Consider the following 11,815-nt stretch of genomic DNA (forward strand, 5'->3'; position numbering starts at 1 on the left):
AAGTTACTAAAGCAGTATTTTGCATATAGATCAAATGGTAATTAACATTATCAAGCTTAAATAATTGGTATAATTAATTGTTATATATATATAGTTTTTCATCCAGGTGTTTTCATTCGCTTAAACACACCAGGATTATTACAAGTTAGAGACAAAAATCTGATGAAGTGTCCTGCCGTGTAAGTTGTTTGGACAGTAAGGCATATGGTGTTCCTGGAAAACTACTGAAGATTCTCTCCTAAAGGCTAAGGGAGCTCTTCCATCGCTGCAAAAGTCATCTGTAGGTAGACTAATTTCAGTAGGTAGCCACATGGCATCAAAGCATGGCTCTTCCATTCCTTGTTACTGTTGAACAAGGTCTAGAAGGAAAATATTCCTATTTGCTTTACAGCCATTCAAATATTCTCAAGGAATTTGTTCTCTGCTTTATCAAAAGGCTCCTCTCTCACTATAAGAAATCCAAAGCCTAAAAACTGTCTCCAGGAAAAAAAAAAAAGTAGGGATTCTGAAGATTTTCAGCTCTAGTTGGTGATGGCAGGTTGGAAACAGCTTGAAGTTCATACAGAAGATCAAACTCCACACAAATGGAGTGTTTCGTTAAGTGAAGAAACGTTCAGAGGATTTTTTGCCAATGGAAGTCCCACTGTGCATAAGATATTTGGTGATGGATCACTTTTCAGTCCATTGTTGTTTGGGAAATTTTTCGATCCTTCGGATGCATTTCCACTCTGGGATTTTGAGTCAGATGTCTTGTTATCTAGTCTTCGGAGCTCCGGCAAGACTAGTATTGATTGGTTCCAGACAGATGATGCTTATGTACTAAAAGCAGATTTACCAGGTAAGTGTTCTTAGCAATTCTCAAACATCTTTAAAATTCCAGAACCTTGCTTGAGATGATGATCATGAACCAAGGAAACTACAAAACCTCAGGAGTCACAGGCTTATCTTTCTGATCAACAAGAAAACCTGTCATATAATTGTCATTGCCATGTTCGAAACGAAGTAGAAAATGATTTCCTATGATGTATTCAAAACAATAAACTCTTGGAAATGGAAAAATCAGAAGACTTGAAAGATAAGGGCGATACTCGATTGGTTAAACTGAAGCAAATTTTCCCTTCATGGAATGTTTTTGAATTTTCTCAACTTATGATTTGTTAAAGCAGGAGCTGGGAATAGTACCGTACAAGTTTATGTCGAAAATGGGAAGATCATGGAAATTAGCGGGCAGTGGAAGCCGCAAAGAGATCAGTCAAAAGCAAAAGACTGGAGAAGTGGCCACTGGTGGGAACCTGGTTTTGTTAGAAGGCTTGAGCTACCGGAAGACGTCGATTGGAGGGAAACTGAGGCATATGTGAGCAATGACATGTTTCTGGAAGTAAGAATTCCCAAGAGCACGTCGGATTCTGGTACTCCAGGAAATGGCACCATGACCAAAAATTCTGCTTAACTGTTAGTTTTTGATGTGTAAAGATTAAACTGCTCTCGAGGACATGTTTCTCCTAGTTCCTGACAAATATAATGAGCTCTCTTACATCGTTTTGTGTGCATGACATACCCCTTTAGAATATAGTTCATGTCAAATCTTTTGCTGTAAGAGAGAAGAGACAGGTCCAAGAAATGATCATTCCTGAAGCAGCAATCCTTGCTAACACAGCAAGGATGCTCTGCAGATGGCGAATTCGGAGAGCTTTCACTGGAACAAACATGTTTTCTAACAAGCAATGGATTAAGAGACCACTCTTTTCTGATGAAAACCAAGACTAATTCCAGGCATGAGATCAACTAGAAAATCACAACAGGCGAAACGTTTCCTATTATAAAGCTCAGATGGATGATAAATCGGCTATGGCTATAATTCCCATGCATGCCCATTCATAGTGACTTGAAGTGGGTAATTCGAACAAGACTTCACCTTATTTCAAGACAGGTTCAGTGACATACAAAGAGAAGACGAAAGGGCTTAATATCAAGAGAGAGGGAGAGTTTGATTGAAGGATCTTAGCCTGGAACCTTACGGACCGCTCACCTGAAAGTGACAAGACTAGGGTTACCACACCTAGTCGATCTCTACACTGGAAATTCAAAAGTACATCTTAACAGCAAATAGCATGGTGTGTAAGTGGAAAATGGTCAATCGAGCAAAGAAAAAGTACTTTGCTCCACCAAACACCATTGGTTTGAGTAATTCTTGAAAGGGAAAATTGTCATCAAGAATGCTGACGAAGGAGGAGTTATTTTTATAAAATAATATATATCATATTTGAAATCTTATTTAACAGTTTAAGTTATTAGATCGAGATAATAACATGATATTAGAACTTTGATAATCAAGTGATTACGAGTTCGAATCTCATCATTCTTATTTATATGATAAAAATTAAGTGTAAAGTAACATAGATTTATATAAGTTTCAAACTCAAAAAGCTTTTACTTGAGGGGATATATTAGAAAATAATATAAATTATATTCTAAAACATAACTTAATAATTTAAACTATTAAATTAAGATGGTTTTTTCACGTATAGTTTTTACATAATGCAATTACTGTTTCTAATTAACATCATAGACAAAGAAAGCACATACTCAAATCTGGACTTTACAAAGCTTCATCTCAATCAAACTGATAATTGCCATAAGTATATAGCAACCAAACATATGCAGAGGGAAAACCATATCCAATGATTAGTCTTTAAACATGTCATAATCATGTGATTTACTACAAGAAGTATAAAACCATGTCCCGTTCTCAGCATTTGGCATGCAAGTCGCATCTCACCAAAGGAAAAAGAAAAGGGTTAAAAACTGCAGCGTTTTCTCTTTCTAACTTTTATATATTAATAAAATGATAGAGGAGCAAGAAGGGGATGTAGCTCAGATGGTAGAGCGCTCGCTTAGCATGCGAGAGGTACGGGGATCGATACCCCGCATCTCCACTTTATGTTGTTTTCCTGTTTTTATTTGATTTCTTCCTTCATGCTATTTCTAATCTAATCCATGAATTAATGGATCCTGATTGGGCTCTTAATATGACTGTGGATATTCAGTCAAAGCAATTTGCAAATGTTTTGCTTTAGGCCCATGAAGTCTTATATGCAAATGTCTTGATGATTTTTGACTTTTCACTATAATTATCCTGAAAATGTTCAAAAAATATATTTTTTTTTTTCTATTCCTAGCAATGTTTAAGATTATTAATTTTACCTTAAACTTTTTTGTTCCACTTTGGTTTTTTCAACATGGTGTAGTAGTGCAATCACCTTTTTATTAAAAATTTAAATTTATTTTTTGTTTTAAATCAATTTATTTATTTATATTTTAATATCGTTTTAAAGTGCTAATGTAAAAATTAATATTTTTTTAAGTATTGATTTAATATATTTTCTAATAAAAAGTAATTTAAAATATAACTTTTTTACCACTACAGCAAACACCATTAACAATACATTGAAAAATTATCCCTTTAACTCTGAGGGGTGTAACTCAATTGGTTAGACTCTAGATTTGCTAAAAAAAGATCATCATTTTAAATCTCATAAACCTTAGAGTCATTAGAGACTTACATAGTCATTAACTTTAGAGTCCATGAGATTAAGTGGAGCTATGCGCAAGCTGCATTGGACACCCACATTAATAATAATAAAAAAAATTCCCTTTATAATGCATAAAAATGGTTTGTCATTAATTAACTAACAATTTATAAATCTTTCTCTACATTAATTAATTAACTAAATGGATAGACGCGGTTTCTTGTTTTTTTTATAAAAAAAAAAAAGAAAGAAAAAGAAAAAGAAAAGAACTTGGTATCATGTTCGAAAAAGAACCACCCTTGGAAAAGAAAAAGGCAACAAGGCAAACAGTCAATAGTGCCAAATGTCAAGGAAATGGGGCAGTGCAGAGCATCATGATTTTAGCAACATAAAGTCAATGAAATTAGTCAAACACAAGATCAATAGCAAGCACAGCACTAAATCTCACAAATATTATTTCCTTTTTTTTTTTTTTTCTTTTTTTTTTTTTTTTTTTTGTTGCAGGCCATCCTCATCTTGTTGCTCCAATGACTATGGTGTCTAAAGCACAACTTCTTAAGAGAAAAGGAGGAGCAAACTGGCAAGCATTTTTCAACATGGTAGTGCCCTCCCCCTCCGGCCTTGGAAGTAGCAAATCTGCCAAATGTTTGGTTCTCAAGGATTTGTGTTGACTCAAACATCAGACAGCATAATTAGAGTGCCAGGTTTTATTTAATCTATCTGAGGGGAGTGCAAATTGACTAAAAAGTACACATTTTCATCATAAATGGACTTTATTTTTATTGAAAATGGTTTTGCTTTTTACTGTCACAAAGGCATTTACTTTTTTCTCCTCAATTATTAGAAGCATAAGTGGATGTAATTTTTTTTTTTTTTTTTTGGGATATGTATATCATTAAAACAAAAGAGGACATGTTGCTTTTTTATTATCACGGGTGGAATATTCCGTCAATATTTAAGCTATATTTCCAACTACATATAAATTATCACGGATTTCCCGATGAAAAATTATCTTCGGCTAGGTTCTCATTGGGGATTTTAGGTCCATTAATAATTCAATCCATAAAATAACTTACTGACAAAATACTCACACAAAAAAAATAAATTGTTGACCATTATTTCTATTCGCAAAATACATCGTTAAATTTTACTTATGAATCAATGATGGAATTATAACACTCATGTACCTCACCAACTTATAACCTCCATCAATTGATCATGTATCATTGATGGATTCCCCAATAAAATCTTCAACATACAAATTATATCAGTAAATTCATTGGCAATATCAAAAAGTTTATAGCTCTTAGTAATCCTATGGAGGAAATGTGCTTATATTATCGACAAAATCACCGATAAAAGTTTAATGTTTATTGTTGACTCCATTGGTATTTCAATATTTTTTTAATGCATGCTTATTTAGATCAAATAATTTGATATTAAACAACTAAATTGAATTGAAGAATACATTTTATATTATTAGTTTAATATACAAGAAAACTACAAATACTACATAAAATCATCAATAAATTAACTTAAAATATAAATGGATAAGTTTACTTGGTGTAGGGAAATCTAGAAAAAATCAAATCAAGACAAAATCACCTTAACATTATTGAGTGTTAAGGTGAAACTTACAAGGATGAGGCCTTGATTTATGGCAACATAGGTTTGCTTATTTGATGTAGGGAAATCTAGAAAAAATCGAACCAAGACAATGATGTTGATACTATTGAGTGTTATGGTGGCTGATTTTATGAGGATGAGACCTACATTTATGGGAGAATAGGGGAAAAGTGTATATCTCACATCGATAGTTGAGGATTTAAGGGAGAGCCTTATATGAATATGCTCACCTTGACCAGTAAAACGCGTTTTGGGGCCATGCGTGGCTGTTAAAAACAAATCCATAAGGCTTATGGGTCAAAGTGGACAATACCTTGCTAATGGGGTGAGATGTTACATTTGGTATCAAAGACCAGCTCACTGGCTGTTCAAAGGTGCCGACGGGGTCGTCGGGGCGGCTTCTTATGGGAGGAGGATTGTAATATCTAACATCAGTGGGTGGGGCTTGGAGGAGGGCTTTATATGAGTATAATCTCCGTGACTAGTAAGACGTGTTTTGGGGTCATGTGTGATTGTCAATAACAAATCCGCGAGACTCATAAGCCAAAACGGATAATATCTTACTAATGGAGAGAGGTGTTACAAAAAAAATATTTTTTTATGTGGTGAAAGAAAAGGTGAAGAAGAAAGGCAAGATGAGGTTGCTTTTAGTTACAACACTTTCAAATTTACTGACCGAATTTCCAGCAGATACTAACAATGAAATATTTTCCTCGATCATTTCTTCAACAAAAAATGGCATGTCATGTTACTGATGCAATTACCAACAAAATATTTCTTGATTTTCTAATTATTTCTATTTTGTATGCAATTCTATCAGTAATTTTTGATGAAACATTTTTCATCGCTAATGAAGTTGGTAATGTCCGGTGAATATTTTCCATCACTATTGTCACAAACATTACCCGGTGAAATATTTTTTATCAGTAATTCCTTTGTTATTTGATAATTTTTTGGTAGTGTATAAAATAAGAGGTTGAACTTTATTTTTTAGGATAGGAAATATAGGAGAGAGTTTTGATGCTCTAATGTATAGGCAAGATACATGTTTTAGATATTGTGCCAAAAAAGAACTAACATTTATGTCCTATGTGTGTATAAATACCTTAATTTTAAGATAGATAAAAAATAAAGTTTGATTAATAGGATAAGAATAATTGTTCATTATATTAGCTTTTCATTAGGTGGTTTTATATGTTATTAATCCAATTGTCAAGATATCCTAAGTTTTAGTTTAAGATATAATAATAGTCCTTCAACGTGGGTATATGAAAGACTATTATCCGAGTGAGTGGAACTAAAAGAGACAAACACAAATATGATAGAGAATGTCTATATAAAAATATTCTTATTATATTTGAGGAGTCATGAATTTGATTTTTTCTCTTTCTTTCATGTATTTTTTTTTAAGTGGGCTAATGAAGTAAATAATAGGATGCCACTCATTATTTTCTAAGCACCATAAAATTTTCATTGTATTTGTATTAGTTTTTTTATATGATTTTTGAATCATAATTTTTTATTTTAAGCCATAATTTAAAAATCATTTTTTTTATAAATAACATACAATATGAGTATATTTAATAAAAAGATTCAAAATAATTATTTTTGAATAATGAATACCATAATACAAGTTAAATTCAAGAAGTTAAAAGATAAAAACTGTAACTTTTAATTAAATTAAAATTTTTACCCATCGATTTCATAACAAGTCAAGAGTTATTTCTAACCAAATATAACTTTTTTTTTTTCCAATTAAAATATAAAAACCAACTTCAACTTCAAAAACTTGTACCAAGCATAAACTTCATACTTTTCACTGCTAAAAACACCACTCGTTGACTCCTCCTAGTCCTAGCTAGATCCATTTGTGTTTCCAAAAGAAATTTCAATATGCCCTAATTAGCATTCTTTATTAATGCTTCCCTACGCATCGATCTAACTAAAGATCACAACACCAAATAAAATGGGTTATCTTCAAGATGAAAGGTTCATCATCTTTACGCTGAATCAAAGTGTAGATCTCATCTCATTTTGCTTCATAAAGAGGCAAATATCACCATCAAGACAAAATGCCACCAAATTCTTAACACTGCTATATATTAGCAGGCAACTAATTATTCCCCACATAAAATCATCCACGTACGTGCCCTAGCTAGCAACAAGACAACATGCACATGCACTCGCGAGCGTGTCAACATTAAATCCAAAATCAATGAAAACCCGGAACATTTTTTCGAGGCAAATATTTAAGATGTTTGATTAATTTATCGACTGTGAGTAACTTGGACCCAGATTATAAATATTTAGTTAAGCCATGAACATCAAGAAACAGCTCTAGGAGAAATTAAGATGCCCGGACATTAATGGCTCCATCGGGTATACAGGAGAGATTCAGCTGATTTTTCAAGTTAGAAAAAACAATCCAGCATATCGTCTATGTTAAAGAATAATATAAATCATATCTTGAAACCTTACTTAATAGATTAAGCTATTGGATTGAGATGATTTTTTAACATGGTACTAATGTTTTAATGTCCAAGTATTCATAAGTTTGAATCTCATCATTCTCATTTATTTTATAAAAATTAAGCATAAGATAGTATGGATCTGTACAAGTTTCAAGTTCAAAGACCTCAAGATGGTTGATATTATTCTTTGATGCCATGAAACACTCTTAGCTAGGGCAACACGCATAGGATAAAGTTCTTTAAACTCTTTTGGAAGGACACAAAGTGATGGGAATGGCTGAAGAAGAAGCATCCAAGAAGAGATGATTATTATTATTATTATTATTATATGAAAAGGATCACATGAATGGAACTGAGCACCAAAGGCAAATAGATATAACAACTACTCGCACCATGTGAGATGGGGACTTTTGCTCTTTGTATAATATTTGTCACCAAATCTAGGAGAGAGTGATGAGAGGGTTTTTTTATTAAAGTGAAAGTGAAAATTCTTGACACCCATTCGACGCAAAGGGGAAATTATTTGTCCGATCTTATGGTATATACTATATAGTATATAACGAAGGTCAGACAGTGAGAGTCTCTCTGGGCTGGTAAAAGAGAGTGATGAGAGTAATGTTTTTTTACCTGTAAGTTATGTCCTTGTTTAATTATTAGGTATGGGAAAGGGACTCTATGCTCCTTTCACGACGTTTAACCTCATCATTTGCCACCTTTCTGGTTTCCCAAATTGACAACTTTGCCGATTCTTTTTTTTAAAAAAAAAAACTTAAAATACTAATGTTTTTTTTATTGATATTTTTGAATTGTTTTGATGTGTTGATTTTATTATTTAAATAAAATTTTAAACAAAAATAATTGCTATTATAATATCAAATACTATCTTAATAACTCGTTAATTTCATATCTAGCTCAAACAAAGTTATTGATTATTTTTCTTTAAAATTATATCAAGTTTTTATTTTAAATTGAATCTATTCTTAATCTATATCTTGAATCTTAAATTACATTGTTCGTTGTTGTTCGTAACCGAGTTTTATAACTTTGACAAAAATGATAACTTTCCTCGTATCTATTTAAATTCCCGCATCCATCTTGAACTTTGAAAAGAATGTTCAAATTGAAAATCCAATTTACTCTAAAAAAGATATAAATCCAATTGTCAAACCTATTTCTGCTATTTATTTTTCTCATGGAAAAGAAAAAAAGGTACTGTTCAAAGTAAAATTTCAATCATCCGGTTTCCAAAGATTTTTTTTTTTCCATGCAAACAGAAGAATTAGTACTCTATATTTTTTTTAATTATTGTGAGTATTCGAACCAGTTTGTGCGTATTTCGACTAATTTACGAACCTTGAATTTAATAATCATGTAAATCTTCAATGACCTTAAGATTTGTGGGATTCAAACTACTGACCTCTATAAAATAAATCTAAAACTTGATTAGTTGAACAACACCCCTCAAGATTTAGTACTCTATATTTATCATCATTACATGTATATATATATGAAACAATTAATTATTTTTATATTTTTCTTCTTCCAAACAACTTTTTTTATTTTTTAAGTATTTCTCCATGTATTTATTAGGTAATCATTGGCTAACCGAACTTTAAAGACACAGAATTCAGACGACTCTGTGTTTGTTAAATTTTTTTTGCTTGATTGATAGCTTCGACCTTTCCCAATTTGTCACCAAATTAATATTTGGTTGCCAGTATTCGTGCCATCCACCTTTTTTCTTCTTCTTTTTTTTTTTCAACGTACATAAATATATTATTATTATTATTTGAACTGGTCCTATTTATGCCACGTATTTTGCTTTTGTGCAAATATTTTGTTTTGTTGGAAAATGACAACACATTGTTTTTAGTTATTTGAGATTGCTTCTAGGAAAAGTGTTGTGATGTAAAAGGTGTCTCTTTTTTTTATTATTCATCATGTCTTGGAGGCTTTTAGAGCTTTTTTATTATTTTTTTTTAATTTCACTTTTCATTCAAAAAAAATATAATTACCATTTAATTTATTTTTTATTTCATTTTTTTATTTTTTAATTACTTTTTTTTTATCATTTTATGTAATTAATTTTATTTTTAATTTTATCTTAAAGATTGAACTTTTATAATTTTTTTTATATATTGTACTAGGAGTAGATAACATATTTAAAAAGTTAATAAGGGTATTTTTTTTTTCTATAGGTCTTTCATTAATTTAAAGGTGATCTAGATTATCTTAGATCTTTTTATTTATTGTTTTTTTTTTATAGATTTAGTTTTTTTCTTAAAAGATAATTTTTTAATTAAATTAAACTAATTGCTTAAATATAGGGCATCATTTATTCATTTGATGATATTTTTTTAATTATAATTTGACTTTTTATTTTGTTTTAATTCACATATAAGATTAATTATCATGATTTTATGTTTTGGATTACAAATTTTACAAGTTAATCATAACTAATCTAAATCGATCCCATATATCTCAATATTGTTTTTATAATATAATGCTCGCTATATCACCATTTTAATATTTCAAAAACATTTTATCTAGCATACATCAAAGTTTTTCTCTATAGTATCTTTACATATTTTTTTTTTAAGTTCAGAAAAGAATTATTTAACCTGTGGTAAGAGTGCGTGCCAAAAATATTGTGGTAATAAAAGTAAAGGGTATTTGGGTCTTATCCCTTTCTTAACAATGACGCCATCCATCTAACTATCCCTCATTTAGTCATTTTAAAAGCTCGAGTCCCATTTCCAACGGTTAACTACATACGACAGGAACAACCTAACTATACATGGATAAATTAACTTATCTGGTCCTTCATATTTCTGAATTTAGTTATTTTAACCCCTCGTCTAAAACTTTGAGCGTTACAATCCTTGCACTTCTTAGAGCTTGTTTTACGAGAGCGTTTGGAAACGCGGTTGTACCTGCATTTCGTCAAAATTAAATATTTTTTGTTTGCTAAAATTAATTTTTTTATATATTTTTGATTATTTTAATGTGCTGATCTCAAAAATAATTTTTAAAAAATAATCATAATTATACTCTTAAATAGGTCCTAAATAATATTTGTTTTTTTAGTTTTTCATGAAAGCCAATAAAGTATTTGGAAATAATCTCAAAAGCTATTTTCAAATTTATTTTAAATTTAAAATTAGAATTTACAAAATAAGATTTTAGGCTTTTAAATTACACGATATTCTTTTTATCCCATAAAAGAGTTTTTCTTTTATCATTTAGTCATCCTAGAATGCATTTCTCTTATTAAAAAAAACACAAAAAATTAACTATCTTACTTTATTGTTTCATCATCGATTAAAGATTAAATTGACATGATTTTGCAATTCAGCCACATTTAATTTGAAAGACAAAGCAATAAAATCAATAAAAAATTGATAAGTTAACATACTATTGAATTATTTTTTAATCCACGTTAAAAACCAAATAGAAGTTTTTAATATTACGAGAGAAATTACATAACATATTTCTAAACATTTTCCTACAACTATAATAGCATTAACCAACCACAAGCTATGATAAATGAGAACTATCCCCTGCTTATTTGTTGGAAAACAATTTATTTTTGAAAAGTAAATTATTTTTTAATATTTAATTGTGTAATAAAAAATAAATTGAAAAATACTTTCTAGTGTTTGGTTATGTAATAGAAAATACTGAAAAATAACTTATTAATGTTTTTTTTTTCAAGTTTATTAAAATAATGAAGAACAAATCTTACAAATTAAAAAGTTGAATGAAATGAAATTGAAAAAAAAAAAATTTAATAAATTATCTCAAATAAAATAAATAATAATTAAAATAATAGAGATCAAATTTAACAAATAAAAAAATTTTGAAAGATGAAAAAATTAAAAAAATAATAATAATTAACATTTCATATATTATTTCAAATAAAATAAATAACAGTCAAAAGTATAAGGACTAAATTTGATAGATAAAAAAATTCAATTAAAAAATGATAAAGGAAAAGCAAATAATAATTATAAAAATGAGGACCAAATCTAATATAAAAATTAAATTCTAAGGGATGAAATTAAAAAAAATTCAAAAAAAATATATACAACAACCAAAAGTTTGAGGACCAAATTTGATATAATCAACAAATAATATAACATTTTTAATTTTTTCACAACTTTCAAAAAGTTTTTTCAGTCCAAAATA

The 11,815-nt window shown here is 29.7% G+C and overlaps 1 protein-coding gene and 1 non-coding gene across 2 annotated transcripts; both read left to right on the plus strand.

Moving 5' to 3' along the window:
- Window positions 1–234: 234 nt before the first annotated feature.
- LOC118063004 (21.7 kDa class VI heat shock protein) lies at window positions 235–1,534 on the plus strand. Its single transcript, XM_035076908.2, has 2 exons — window positions 235–838; window positions 1,167–1,534. Exons 1-2 carry the CDS (start codon window positions 532–534, stop codon window positions 1,448–1,450), a joined length of 591 nt encoding a protein of 196 aa, XP_034932799.1. The 5' UTR covers window positions 235–531; the 3' UTR covers window positions 1,451–1,534.
- A 1,329-nt stretch (window positions 1,535–2,863) lies between these two features.
- On the plus strand, window positions 2,864–2,936 carry TRNAA-AGC (transfer RNA alanine (anticodon AGC)). Its single transcript has one exon. It is a non-coding gene; the product is annotated as a tRNA-Ala (tRNA).
- Window positions 2,937–11,815: the final 8,879 nt, after the last annotated feature.

This window comes from Populus alba, chromosome 1 (assembly GCF_005239225.2).
Source record: "Populus alba chromosome 1, ASM523922v2, whole genome shotgun sequence".
In the NCBI taxonomy this organism is placed as follows: Eukaryota; Viridiplantae; Streptophyta; class Magnoliopsida; order Malpighiales; family Salicaceae; genus Populus; species Populus alba.

Excerpts from the sequence above, each read along its gene's own strand:
- LOC118063004 (XM_035076908.2), top strand. The coding sequence starts at position 532 with ATGGCAGGTTGGAAACAGCTTGAAGTTCATACAGAAGATCAAACTCCA. Across the intron at positions 839-1,166 it reads ACTAAAAGCAGATTTACCAG|GAGCTGGGAATAGTACCGTA; the intron begins GTAAGTGTTCTT and ends TTGTTAAAGCAG.